This window comes from Pleurodeles waltl, chromosome 10, assembly GCF_031143425.1.
Source record: "Pleurodeles waltl isolate 20211129_DDA chromosome 10, aPleWal1.hap1.20221129, whole genome shotgun sequence".
In the NCBI taxonomy this organism is placed as follows: domain Eukaryota; kingdom Metazoa; phylum Chordata; class Amphibia; order Caudata; family Salamandridae; genus Pleurodeles; species Pleurodeles waltl.
This window is the reverse complement of record NC_090449.1, coordinates 975,269,733-975,285,080: the sequence shown is the minus strand read 5'-3', so window position 1 is coordinate 975,285,080 and position 15,348 is coordinate 975,269,733. Positions and strand designations below refer to the sequence as shown.

Here is a 15,348-nt window from a genome sequence, read left to right as displayed (position 1 = left end):
AGTGAACTTAAACCATTATGATACTCACACTGTTAAATGGCTAAACATTAATATGAAAAAGATCCAGTTTCTTTCCCTACGAAAGACGCACTGTAAGGAAGAAGATCATATCTGTCTACACGTATCAGGCTTCTTCAGCTTTAAACAAGATATCTGGAGCATTTCTGTCCATGCAAGAATGTGCACCAAATGATTTTAAAGACCACAAGGTTGATGAAACAATTATTTCCAAACAAAGTCAAATTGAAAGGGGATGTTGGTTATGATCACCTCACTTGTTGCTATACAATCTCATCTAGAAATGTGTTTGTGAAGGATTTAAGTATAACACTGTATTTATTAAGGGGGCCATCATTTTGGAGGGCAGAGGCACAGATCAAGGTTGACCAATCCAATAGGGATGATACAAACCCAAGTCATTAGAAGACAAAATCAAATGTATGGGCATTGCCAACATCTGGTAAGAGAATAATAACCTTTTCTGTCCTGTCAACTGATCCTTCAATCAAGAAGAACAAGGTTCAAGTCTTGAATGTAGTGGGCATTGTTTTGTCCTATTGCACACTGGTCAGGCTTGATATACGGTTTTGGTCAAAGAAAACATCAAAAGGAAAAAAAAACAAAATTTAATGAATGTACACTAAAAGTCCCAAGTCCCAGATTGACAACTGCAAAGCCTTTAAATAGATACTTTGATTGTTTAAAGACCACAACACAGATGTAAAGTTCAGAAAAGAGGTGATACAGCTTTCCCCTTCTGTAGTCTGGAACAGTCTCCTAGCTACGCCAGGTTTCGATTCATCTGATTTTCCACAAATGATACAGTATTAGCTCTTTGCACAGTTACCCTGTCTAAACTATTTTACTGGTATAATAGAAACTATTCCTATTCAGATAGTGCCATGAATAAATAAGAATACTTTCAAAAGCCAACACAACAAATTACATATTTCACATTAAGAACAAAGAGCCAATTCACCAAAGGTACGGATACACACGTCTAACCTCTATTTAACATGTATTGAGCACAAGTAATGCTTATGTAAATCAGTTTTTTCTGACATTCTAACCACTGACATACATTATCTTTTGGAAAAAAAGGTAAACTAGGTATATTATAATGTAGACATGTATATGGATGTTATTCACAGACAACAACAGCTTGTTCTTTTTTCTCACCCTATATGTGCATATTGTAAGCAATATTTATGCTATACATGGCTATGGTACACAATATTGTACAAATAACTATTTGTTTCTACTTGACCTATCGTTCCCCAGCAGAAAATATGTTTTTTTTTACAGAAATGGCATCACCTTCTACAAGCACACTGGAATAATAAGTAATATATATTGTGAAGTCCCACAATCTTTCCTATGACTTACATACAAGATTAAGTAGACAAGTTTCTTTTCAACATGGCTTTCTCTGATCTCTTTTTTTCTGTGGAATGTGTCTGCAATCTATCCCCACAAGCCTCTCTATCTGTTGGCACCACCTCCTTTGGTGATATCAGCTCTTCTTGTTACTTCTCCCACCATCTATACAGCAAACACACGTGCATGTGGGTATTTCCTCTCTTCACTCCTTTATCCAAATACACTTCTCTGGTTTCTTTACCACCATCAAGAAACTCTATGCGTGATTATGCTTAACTCTTAAAACAACAAGGTCCTTTACTTCCTTTCAACACCTTCACCCATCTCTCCACCCAGTTCCCTCCTGACTTTTCCTCCTCTGTTAGAAATATAAATGATGTTTCAGACCTTCGATTTACGTAGATTTATATGTCACTGATCACTGACTCCTTAGCTCGCATTTGAAATGTACGGTTATCATTCTCATTCGGCACTGCCAACATATCTTGTTTTCACTCTTAGTTTATAAGAATATTTTAACAACCTGTTTGTGGGCCTCCCTCCACCCCATTTCTCTACCTTAGAAAGACTATTAGCATTTTCCACTCGAAGTTTACTGAACCCTTAGCAGGAAAAAACACATCACTTCCTCTGGATGTTAGGCCACCTGACGGCCAACCACAATCAAGGCACTATACAAACTACTAATTCAATGTATTCTGCAGAATTTAACCTTGTTACCTGGCTTTCATTATTAGTCAGCACACCCCAATCAAACATATCTGATGTGCCAGTCCTAACCTAACACTCCACGTCTCAGAGTACAATATCTAAAGGTCAATCTCTCCAGATTATGGGTCCAGTTCAATAGAACATTGCATAAAACGGTAGTGTACTTTGTGTATTACGCACCTGTTGTCCCTATTAAAAAACACAGCTTCTTTGTCCAATAACCTTTTATTTAACATTCTATGCTTTCTCTTACTCGACCAATCTTGCCTATCACGCAACCAAAATGGTATTAATAGTAGCTAGTGAAAGGTAAATTTTAATGATCTGCTTCAAACTGTTTACTAAAATTAATTGTGGCACTGAAGAAGAGAGAAGAGTCATGATCAAAACCCGATGAAGGTTCTGGTGACTGACTCAGCCAATCAGAATTCCTTCCTAGACTGCTGGCTTGGACCTTGTTGATTGCCTTCTGACTGAACTCAGTGAGAAAGTGAAAGCCAGAACACAGACCAGCCAGGGACACAGGGACAATTGGTTGGTTTATGTGCCTGTGGTTTGAAATCAGCTGGCAATGCTTACGTCCTTTTTAGAAAACTTACTCAAAAGTGCAGTTTGTGAAAAACATTTAGTAGTACATTTTGTAGTACTATTGTAGTGCTACAAAACATACTACAAAAGGCAGTATGTGAATCAGGCCCTCATTACTCAGAAAAGGTTTCCATTAAATCCAAATCGACAGTTTACCCTCCCACCTGGCTTGCAATTGGAGGCAATCTCTCCAAACCACTCTCCCTCACTTCACGTATTACCACTAAGATAGTAAAAAATGGAACCCTCTTCAATTAATCTCTCCAACACAGCACAGTCCCTTTGCAAAACGAACAACTACTGCCAAAGGGCAAGACACTTTTTCTTGAGAAGTGGGCACATAAAGGCATCTTGTAGGTAGGAGACCTGGGATCATCCTCCGAATCGATACACTTCTCCCACCTCAAATGTGAACTTGACGTTGACGACATAGACTTTTATCACTTTATAATAATCAAAGCCACCATTTCCAGACACCGGGGTCACCAGGGACTCTGGACCGCCCCAACACTATCAGGACTTTAGTTAAAGGAGGTCACATAATCTCTAAAATATATTCCCTTCTCACTTCCACAACCTCCTCCCTAACTAAATCAATACAAAACAAATGAGAATCAGTCTTATATGACTCACACGATATACATATTGAGACAATAAATTGGCCTTCCATCTGGGCTTACCTCAGTTTCAACAAGATTACACCTTCTCTCGCTCAGTGTAGATTCTGAACTGCTTATATGGCCCACTGGATCCTAGCTGCACTTTTTAAACTAGGGCTCTGTGACAATTGCTGGTGCTGCAAGAAGGAATAAGGTGATCTACAACATATGTTCCTAGACTTTGCCTTCTTTCAGAAATTCTGGTTGAAAATCGTCAAAACTATCTCATAAATTCTATAGTTAAACTGGACATCTAACATGGCCTCCTTTGCTCTTGGCATTCTCTCAACTGATGCAAATACCTCATTGGGCAAAGAAGATTGCTCATTTTGGGATATCCTTACCCCAACCTGCCTCAAACCCATCCTCTCTGAATGGAAAGACCATCTCTAAAGCTTCAGCCCACATATGGTGGGAATCAGTACTATTCAATAGGGTTGCAGATAACCATCTAAACTCTTACCTAAAAACCTCATCCAATATGCCTCCTCATTAGATGCCAACCCCCTTCACTGCCCTTCATTCCCACCTCTTATACTCCTTCCACCCCTTCTCACTCATTCAACTCCTTACCCTCCTTGTACACCCCTACACTCCTCCATTTCTTCTTGCTATCCTCCTCTGATATATCTTCTCACTTCGCGTTCCCTCTTCCTTTCCTCCATTCCTCCCTTCTCCATTCCATACCATCATGGGTATCCCAACCACACTTCTAGGTATCATACCCTCATAGCACTTCTATCTCGCACCCAAACATAAGAGATAGATTCTTGGTAGTAATGCCATCACAAAGAATGGATATACTATGGTACTCCATATCCTCGTCGCCTCTGCACCAAAGCTATACTGATGTATGCAACCTCATTTCTCATACCCCACCAAACAACCACTCTTCTCTATGTGTATTATGTTTATAATTCTTGTCTTATATACATTTAAATAAAACTGATTCTGAAATTAAATATTTCAGTTTAAGAGGTGGGGTTGGATGGAAACAAGTGTAAAGTGACACACATGTCTTGAGGCTTGTGCAAATAAAACATGAATGCAACGAAACATGGCACTGTTTCCTAGCGCCCTCGGAGCACCGAGCTCAGGCAAGCATCAACATCCCCACGCAGAAAAAGGAAAGTGTTTCTTACCCTCAAAAAATCCTTTTGCCCTCAAGTAACTGACGCTGAGCCGCAGCACAGACAATTTATCCAGTTTGCTGATAATATCTTGCGAGAATGGCAGCAGGCCAGCCAGCCGATCCAACTCCGTATTTAATCTGTCTCGATGCCTCTTAGACGGGTTTGACTTGGCTCCGTCCGACAGGGAGGGTTTGATTCTGCAGAAAAACAAAAACAGACATTGTTCAAAGCGTCCGATGCAGAATACTTTATCAGCCGATCAGAGGCTTGTGTCTGAGATCTAGGACTATATTTTATATCCCACAAGCCTGCCGACAGAATATACTAAAGAAAAGGTTGACACATCGTTCTATTTCACAATATTAAGAATTTAAATGTATGAAAGATGTCACAATAGGTCACAATTCCAAGCTGACATCACCAACCAATCCAGCACTCTGAAATGCTTATTGTTGGTGACTGATGAAAATGCAGGACTAGGTAAAGTGGACACTGGATGCCCCCTTCAAGCAATCTACTTGTTTGCAGTGGTCCCTGCAAATAAATTTAGTACAATGTGCATTATTATAAAAAGTGCCTAATTTGTGTCAGTCTTTGTCGGTGGGGGCCTCCTGCACCCATTTTTGGGGGCCAGCAATTATTTGTCCTTTTAGATATTTACACAGAGCACGAAAGGGAAAATACAAAGCGGGGAAAGAAGGAGTAAAGACGGAAAAAAACATCGTAAAGGGGGAAAGCAGGAACCTGCAAGACTGAGGTAAGTGGGTTTGGTGTGTGGGGTAATGGATTAAGAGGCATGAGTTGGTTTAAAGACTGTGCACTCTTGGTCTTGGGTGCACTGACACTTACTAGCACCGACCGCTGGCTTCTGAACAGAAATGTTGCCACTAGCACTCATTACTTTACAAGTTAAACACTGAATAATACTGAACTTAAGAAGCGGATTATGGCATTTCTACTGCATGAGCGGCTGTGAAAACAAAGCTCGGAGCCATGAAGTCATGGAAAAACTGTACTGGGAAGGGGCAGAGGTTTATCTTATCCAGTTCCAAACTCTGATACAGGAAGAAACACTTTAGGTTTTCCTCATCAAGGTTAGGTTTGGATGCTTGTGACAATGCACTACAGAAGCACAATGTAAGAGAGCTGCAGCCAAGAGCTATACCAGTGACATTATATGCCTCTTCAAGTTATAGGCCTAAAACACAGGCAACAGCCCATAGCAAGGCAGAGAGGCAGCAATGCCTGGTCCATCCTTCTGATGCTGGGCTTTATTGTTATTAGAACCTTCAACACAGCGAAACAACAAGAGACTGTGGATAAACAGAAGACTGCTACAAGAGAATACTCTACCGCATATGCCCATCCCAACTTTACTGCTCAGTTTCCGGAAATCGTCCAGTATCCGATGCTTTGCAAAAACCATGCACTGTAGCACCCAGCTCCCTACCCCAACCACCACTTGCGTGTCACGTACATTCCACTGACGAAAGTTATTCGAGGTGTTTGTGATGATACATAATGTGAATAGGAGGACTGAAAATAGAAAATGGGTTATTTAATGTTATCAAATGAATGTTTTCATGACAGCTAATCACCTGGCATTCAAAAAATATTTGTAGATTGCTGAGCCAAAATTTTGCCTACATTTATATGGAATTAAAAGAAAAAGAAACGTGATGTTGCAAAATATCACATTTCTGTTGACATATACACTTTAAAGAAACGTAAGGCACCTCACATGAACAAAGCTAAATAGACAGGTTCACCCAGTAACCAATCTCTCTTGTTCTCGTTAATGGTCCCTATTGATATATCTGAGAAAACATCAATTTGTACCATCCTATCACTACAAATAGCTTAGGCTCATGCTGGCTGTAGTTTTAGTTAGTTTTAAGCATTGCTAGTATCTTGCTTATATACCGAACAATCCATATCTATCCTTACATTATAAAGAGCCAGTGCAGAAGGATTTTAAGCTCTAGCTTTAAGAGTGTAGCAGACCAGAGTAGTCAAGGCAAATTTAAAATTGAACTGGTATGTGACCATTGGGAATTTTTATTTTCTGCTACTGCATACATCCCGCAAGATTAACACAAAAAGGTGTTTAACGACTGTTGGACCTGGCCCTTTTTGCAGGGTCATCCCCAATCTTTTCGCCTCTTTCCTCCTATTTATTCTGACCTGTTTTTGTTGGCTTTAAGACTCTGGGCACTTTACCACTGCTAACCAGTGCTAAGGTGCATATGCTCTCTATGTGAAATTAAATGTGTAATTGGCTTTTCCCTGATTGGCATATTTGATTTACTAGTAAGTCCCTAGTAAAGTGCACTAGAGGTGCCTAGGGCTTGTAAATCAAATGCTACTAGTGGGCCTGCAGCAATGACAGTGCCACCCATGAGTACCCCTGTAAACGTGTCTCAGACCTGCCACTTCAGTGTGTGTGTGTGCAGTTTTGCACTGCCAATTCAACCTGGCAAGTGTACCCACTTGTCAGGCCCAACCCTTCCTTTTTCATACATGTAAGGCACCCCTAAGATAGGCCCTAGGTAGTCCAACAGGCAGGATACAGTGTATATGAAAGGTGGGACATGTACTAATGTGTTTTACATGTCCTAACAGTGAAATACTGCCAAACTCGTTTTTCACTGTTGCAAGGCCTATATCTCTCAGAGGTTAACATGGGGGCTGCTTTTAAATATCCTTAAAGTTCAGTTTCCCTTTGAGAGCAGATATACATTTGAAGTTTGGGGTCTCTGAACTCACAAATTAAAAATACATCTGTTAGTGAAGTTGGTTTTTAGATTGTTAGTTTGAAAATGCCACTTTTAGAAAGTAGACATTTTCTTCCTTTAACCATTCTGCGACTCTGCCTGTTTGTGGATTCCCTGTCAGGGTCAGACTGGCAGTTGGGCTGTTTGTGAATCTCCTCTAGACAGTGACACAAAGAAAGCTGGGGTGTAGCCTGCATATCCTGATGGGCCATCTGGGCTGGAGTGGAGAGAGGAGTGGTCACTTACAACTGAATGGGCTGTGCCTGCCCTCACACAATGCAGTCTCCAACCCCCTGGTGTGTGTCTGGGGCGTGGCCTTCATGAGGCAGGACCCTTTATACAACAGAGACATTCCTTTGAAGTTTGCCTACTTCAAAGATAGAAAGGGGTATAAGTAGTGGACCCAAAACCCCAGACTTTAGATTTCTTCAAGATCACGTCTGAAACCAATAGGAACCTCTGCCAAGGAGAAGAGTTGAAGAGCTGAGAAGTGCTGCCCCTGCCTGTGCTTTGTTGGACTATCCTGCAGTTGCTGCTTCTGCCTGTGAAAGGAGACAAAGACTGGACTTTGTTGTGCATTCCTGCTTGAGAAGAATCTCCAAGGGCTTGAACTGAGCTAGCCTCCTGTTTTGAAATTTCAGACCCATCAAAGACTTCCTCTGCCAGCAGCTAGACTTTTTGCTGAGACTCCTGGCCTGCCAAGTGGTGTCCTATCCAGTCCCTGGGCCCTTGAAAGCTGAAGTTGGCAGAACCAGGACTGAAATCCACACACAGAACACCATTTCGATACACCATCTGCAACGTGGCTGATAAACGATGAGCCACCCACTTCGCGGCTAAAATTGAATCCACCTGCATCACGGATGGGAGATCGACGCATCGCAGCTGGAGAAACAACGCAACACCCGCTTACTGCTGCTGATAACGAGGCAAACCCCATGCAGCGCAGTTTTCTAACACCGTGCAACTGGATTTCTCATGCATTATCGCTGGGCGTCAAAGTCATTGTGAGCCTGCGCGGATCTGAGGTGCCCCGTCTGGAAATCGAAACATCACTCTCTTATGTGGGAGAAAAACAACGCATCGCCAAACCGACTGGAGAAGAAAATGACGCACTGCCTTACTTGCAAGTAAGGAATCGACGCATCGCTGACTTTTCCGACGCACGCTCACCTGAGCGGCTTTATTTTTGATGCAAACCAGGTACTTTGTGTAAAATCAACGTTTCCATTGTTTCTTATGGAGTAAGACTCTTATTCTTTTAAAAATTCACATCTTGACTTGTGTATGTTGGATTTTTGTCATTTTGGTCTTGTCCGATTTACATAAATATTGCCTATTTTTCTAAACTGGAGTGATGGCCATTTTGAAGTGTTTTCACTGTATTACTGTGTGTGTTGGTACAAATACTTTACACATTGCTTCTGGGTTAAGCCTTTCTGCTCATGCCAAGCTACCAAGGGGGTGAGTGGGAGTTAACCAGGTGTGTTTTTCCTTTGCTCTGACTAGAGTGAGGGTCCTTTCTTGGGCAGGGGGTAACCTGACTGCCAAACAAAGAACCCATTTCTAACAACAACTCTAACATGTTTCAGCACTTTTAAGCAGCTTGCCTCATGCCTTCATCAGGACAATAGTTACTTGCTATATCATGCCCTAGTGTAGCACTACATACATATAACATCCATGCATGATCACTCAAACTCAACACCCACTGGACATCAGCAAATATTTTAGATAAATACTACTTTCAAAGAACATTTTTGCTAACAAGAGGAATAAAGCAATGGACCTAACTGAGAAATGATTTTAACCTATTAGTGTAACTAATTAGCCTTAAATTGTGATTGTACTGAGGTCCGCTTGGACCAAAGTTGGTTCCCCATATTTGGCTTTGTTTTATATTTCATATTTTACATGTTTTAGCTGCATCACTTTTTAGCAGGGACATGTTACTTACTTTGCTTGCATGATATTATTTTAGGAATATATTGTACAAGTTGCTTGCTTTAGTTAGCCTTTTCTGGATGTCTATTCAGTACATTCTGTTCAAGGCTAGGAACACAGTACACAAAATCCCAGTGCTTCTGTTGCCCATTTGGAGACAGTTTCTACCATCTAGATATATCACTGCATCAGAGCTGTGCCTCTAATACAGCGTCGCTTTGATTATATTAACAATGCACTGACCCGGAAAGGGTAGAGAGACACTAAAGCTGTGACCGTCCTGAAAAGAATGCTGTGTTCGACATCTAGTTTTGCTTCCGCTAATCTACCAGCTTCCTGAATGGATTGCCATTCATACATCAGGCTGACTCCTGGCACTGCTTTCCAGGTATGGGGGCAAAGGCTGCCCTCTATATCCAGCAGATGGCACACCAAATATGCTCTCATTATAGGCTTAGGGTTATGAAGGAATATCTAGAAATCATTTACCATTGTTGGCTTGTTCGTTCTCTTTTCGATGATCACAATGCTGGTTACTTTGCTTTGTTTGATCTGCCTAATTATCGCAGATCACCTTGACGGAATGCAATTAGTGGGCATGCATATCACTACAATAATCTTGGGGTAATGATTATTGATTGACACAAACCATCTAGTTTGTTTAAACTACAAGTCTGACAACATAGACGCACCGTCCGTGTTTGGTCCTTTACTGATCCTTGGCTGCAGTCCGTCTTCTATGTTTGTCCTTTATTTAAACCAAGAAACATATGACGGCGTTTTTCCGTGCTTGAGACTCTGCACTACGACGTTGCTGTCCGAAGCATGCCTTTAGTTTGTAGTAGACTGAGAGGTTTACTGGACTTACATATTACGTGAATGTTTTGCTGACTTACACAGCTGCAGACAACTTATAAATTATGATTTTAACTTAATTTTTTACAGTTTGGTGTTGAGTTTCTGCATCAGTATGTTGATTTACCTTATCTCGTACGTGCCCAAGAAGATCTGTTCAACTTTTGGCACTAACAATACTGTAATTTTTCTACATATGAGACGGGAAAATTTACTTGTTAGTGCACAATGCATCTACTCTATAGAAATGATGCAGAGTGTTGCTTCAAGGTGTCACTGCTAGTCGCTGGGACTTACTTATTGAACATTTCCGACACTGACAAGAGGCAAGAGCTTACGCAAGTCCGCCTATGTGGTTGTATTATGTTTCAGACTTAGTGTTTGCACTCTACTTGTCCTTTGTGCAATGAAGCTCTCCGTGTCTGGTTGTGCCATGGTGGAGACCCCCAATAGCGTTTGTACTTCACTTATCTATTGCTGTTCCGTTTGCACAAAGGTGTAGGACTTGTCAAGGTCTCTTGTTGTAGGGTCTTGTGACCATTGGGACCCCATGTAATTACTAATTAATTGGGTCTTTACTACATGACAGAGGGGTGAGACTACATGAAAGAGTGGTTGGACTTTTCTGAGAATACTGAGACAACTAGGGGCTCTATATTGTACCATTTTCACCAATGTTGTTTGGTTTGCGATTGGCTAACCTTTCTCCTACTGTTGTTTACTTAGATAGTGTGTGGTGACTATTGCTTTGTGATTGTTCTCTGACAAGGATGCTTCTGACTTTCTTTAAGTTTTACTAAATCAACTACAGTTCATTTTTGCAGGTATACCTCCAACCCATGACGGTTTCATCTTTGGTACAATTCGCATTTTTGGACAAGGTTTCTGCATGTTTTTGTGTGTTCTAATTGACTTTGTTTCTATTTACTGTGCGTGAGTATTCTGCATATCATAGCAGCATTATGGCTCCGTTTGAGAACAAATTTATTACCTTAGGTTGGTGTGTTATGTTGCTTTTGCTTGCTGTTTGTGCTTTGCTTTCAATGGTGTATTTATATACACTGTACAATTGGTTGTACCTGGCTTTGAGTCACTAATATGGGCACAATCCTCAGTGTTATTTCTTCTTTCCAATCCTTCTTCTTTCATGTGCGGATTGAGACTAATATCTTGTGAGACAAACATTTTTTTGTTATGTATCATACTAAGAATTGGGTTACTGATATAGACTGCGGCAGTGTTTGTTTTCCTACCCATTCTGTGTTTTTTTCTCATGTTCTGTACCCTGTACTGATTGCAGTTTATGTACTTTGCAGCCTTGAAAAAGTCAAAAGGGTAACGAAACGCATGCTGGTTGTCGATGTGTTAACATATGATTGTGCGCAGAACAGATGCTTTTACATGCCAATAAAGGAATTGAACATGACATGTCTTCTATGGCCTTTCAATGTAGAATACTGCTAATGATTGTGGACTTACTTTGAATGCTGTGGTACCTTTCTCTTGTATGTTAGTATAGTGTAACTGTCTCAGCTACACTGCAATGCCTTTTGGTAGTAGGGTATAATATACCAACAACACCACCCAAATCCATTTGATTGCATATTTACTTGCCTACGTTTTACTAGATGTTGTGAGGAGATGTAATTATCAACACCACTACTACCCCCCTATTTGAAGCATAGACCATATCATGACTTAGAAACATCATTACTATTCCAATAACAGAAAAAATGGTTCCAGGCGACCTACTACACGTTTTAGAAAATGTTAAACTGGGTTCACTCACTAATGACGGGGCCACCTGGCCAGTTGTAGCTAGCTAAACACCATTTCCTAACATACAGAAATAAGCTGTGGGCAATTTGCAACCTTTGTATACTAATTTAGTTAGATTATACAGACGTTTAATGCAGTTTGTTATGTGTACATTAACAACTGCCCCAGCGAGTGCTGCTCAAGCTGTCCAACCACAATTGGCTATGCCTGGGGTTAACCCAGTGACTATCAATGCTATCATGGGCAAAGTACCCATCAGATGGGAGGAAATTCTGTTCTGGATTGCTCAAAAAACAAACCAGTTAGAAGCTGTGTTTCCCCATGCAGGACCACAAGATAAACATAGAATTCTCATAATGTGCTTGTCACTTAGAATGGTACCCTCCATAGATGAAGATGACTGTGCGCATGGGATACAGTTTTTGCTGCAATATATTGTAAATCTCATGGTACACCATCACTTGCTGTTTTACCTGATGTGCTAAAATAGATTCAAAATTAATACAGGGCTGACCCTGCCCTGGAGGTGAAGATAACATTAATAGGCAACTTTGCCACAGTGACCTTATTATTTTAGGAAATATTAAAGGGGAAGCAGCAGGACTGGCAATTCGCCAATGTCTCAGGCAGGGTCCATTGGCTGACCAGAAGCGTGAGCTACAAAAAAATATTGTGGACACCAATATATCTATAGTCCAAGATCATTTGGGGCCAGACCAAATAAGCCACAGCATAAAAGTAGTTGTGACAAAGACAATACCAAGCAACCACACTGTGATAAGAAAAGAAACAATAAAGAAAAAACAAAGTCATGGGTAGAGGCTCCGCAACTGGAGAGCTCTGAAAAACAATATAATTTTCGTAACTGTGATACTTTAAAACACCCTGACAAGTATCAGTACAATGATGCACACCATTCTCATTCCTTCCAGGTCTCATCTGACAAACGGTCTAAGAGAGGGGGCGGTCAGAGCGCAGACAAGAAGAATATGTGAAACCGAGAAAGGCTCACAATGTTCGTCTGACATCATCCTAAAAAAACAAGAGATACTTCCACAACAAAAAACCCAATTAAAAAAAAAAAGAAGGTTGCCGCAATTTCAGCAAAATATGCCACACATACTGAGAACGTTACTTCAGAACAAGGCGTGGGCAGTGACTCGGCTAGACAGCGCAGCCGAGGTCACAATAGCTCGACACAATCTTAAGGAGTTTCTGGATTCAAAAGCAACTAACGACTATATAGAATTCAAAACCCCACATCAGCCCTTCCCGACAGGCTATTAAAATGAAACATACAGATTGAGAGTGACATACGGCACATAATTAAAGTAATATTCAGGAAAACTTAAACACTTAGCTATGGCATTCTCTTGGCTGAAAAAGATTGTTAGAACACTCCCACAAGGGGAAGATGTAATATTGGTATCTTTCTCTGTTCTTGTTCCTGAAGAAGTAAAACAAGCCTATGCTGCAGAATGGGCCTTTGTACAAGCCCCTGCACTATACCACAACTATGTGGGCTGGGATAAGGACTCCCCTTCTCACATTATACCCCTAAGGTCCAGCCCAAAAGTGCATCCACAATAGCCAATTAAACATGAAGCAAAAGCTCTAGTGAGAGAGATTCTCCCACAAGCTGAGTACCGGGGAGTCATTGAATAACCCTTCATTTTGAGTAGCTAAACCAGATCACTCTTACAGAATAGTCTTAGGGTATAGACTCTGAAACAGTCACACATGCACATTTGCAATACAAAATTCACACAGTACGGCTTTAATGAACAATATTGTCCATAAAAATCGCTAAACAATCCTGGATATTTCCAACAGGTTTTTCTGCCTGGTGCAGCTGAGATTTGGCTGCTACCTCTGACGTCACAATGTTGATCTATGTGTGACCGTACTGATATTAAGATATATGAAGTTATAATAAGACAACTGTGAAGTGTTGCACTTAAAAATCCCAATCAAGGAGCATTCACTGTAATGTAAAATGTGTGTGGTATAATTAGGTTTAAACAAGAATTATTGCTGACAAGTTTAGGTTTGAAAAGTTTATATGTCTGATTAATCTGTACAAAGTGTGCCATTTTAATTTTGCTTTAGTTTATTTGAGGAGGTTAGCTAGGCCCCAACCTTGTGAATGTGGGAAAACTATTCTTCTTTTCTGCTAACTTATCATTTCTTTTCAGATATCATTCACATGAAATGTTAAGTAGGTGATAGATGTGCTATTGTTTTACTCATAGTGAGCCTGGGAAAGTAACCTTGAAGAAGGCACATGGAGAAACAGAGAATGTCAAGATAAGCCCTGTTCAGTATGTTGCAAAGTCGTACAGGGTACCAAGGACAGATACTTTCTCCGGACGGTCTTAGGAACTCACATGGATATTACGGATGCCTGTTGTATGATGTGAAGTGATTGGAAAATGAAATCTTCTGATCCTCAGGTATTACCAAAGGACAACTCACTGTTTAACTTGGACTTTAATTAATTGAGTTCAGTTAGTTGCAGAGAAGATTCCCTTGGACTTTGAGAGGTACAGAACTTTGTGCCCTTACCCAACACTTTCCCAAATATTTAGAATGTTCTTTGAGCCATGATAAGAGTCCAGACAGAGTTTCTGATATGCTGACACGTTCCCTTTTTACTTATTTTTTGCCAACTTTAGTTAGCTTCAGTTTGCCCTAGATGTCATTTTTCCAACTTCTTTTTGTCCTTTGTTGCCTTTTTACTTTTTGTCCCCATGCTGTGTAGCCTGGCTCATGTCAACTAGTGACATGCTGACTTTGGAAGTTTCTAATTTCCTTAGTTAGCTATTTAGATGATTATAGTTTGCACTAATACTTAGACGGTTTGGACAACGCTTATTTTCAAAACACCAAAGGCCTCATTATGAGTTTGGAGGAGGGGATTACACGTCACAAACGTGATGGATATCCTGCCTGCAGTATTACAGGTTCCATTACAGCCTATGGAACTTGTAATAAGGGGGGCGGGATATCCGTCACATTTGCGACAGAGTAATCCCCTCTGCCAAACTCATAATGAGGCCCCTAGTGTTGTTATTGTTGTTCTGTATAGCAGTGAATGAGTGCTCAGCGTGTTTCCTTTTAGACTGTGCTTCTTTCAGAGGTTGGGACACTCAACTACTATACCTCTACAGCCTGTTTTTGAGAATTGTCTATATTTACCTGAGTATTAACTTGTAATAAAACCCTTTAACTTTTTTTGTGATTTGGGTTTTCACTGTGTGGCCAAATTGGTTATACTGTAAATTAAATGTTGATTGATGTCATGTTAAATTGCTCTTACCACTTGCTAGGGTAAAAAGATTTGTCAACCTCGTTTAGAGCATATCTGAAATGCTCCATCATGCCAAAACATGGCACCTGAAAGCAGGGATCTGATGCCATTTTTGTCAGCTCCGTCAACAGTATACAAACAGTTCAGCAATGTCTGTGGCCCGTGTAACATCAATATTGCATATATTGATCCAGAAGCATTGTCCTGTGTTGATG

General features: G+C 40.6%; 1 protein-coding gene across 1 annotated transcript in view; it reads right to left on the bottom strand.

Annotated features, from left to right (window-relative positions):
* The window catches only part of AHR (aryl hydrocarbon receptor), a 353,719-nt gene that overhangs the window by 265,686 nt on the left and 72,685 nt on the right, over window positions 1-15,348 (bottom strand). The window contains exon 2 of the mRNA XM_069211815.1: window positions 4,481-4,668. Coding sequence (XP_069067916.1) covers window positions 4,481-4,668 — 188 coding nt within the window. The remainder of the gene's footprint in view (window positions 1-4,480; window positions 4,669-15,348) is intronic.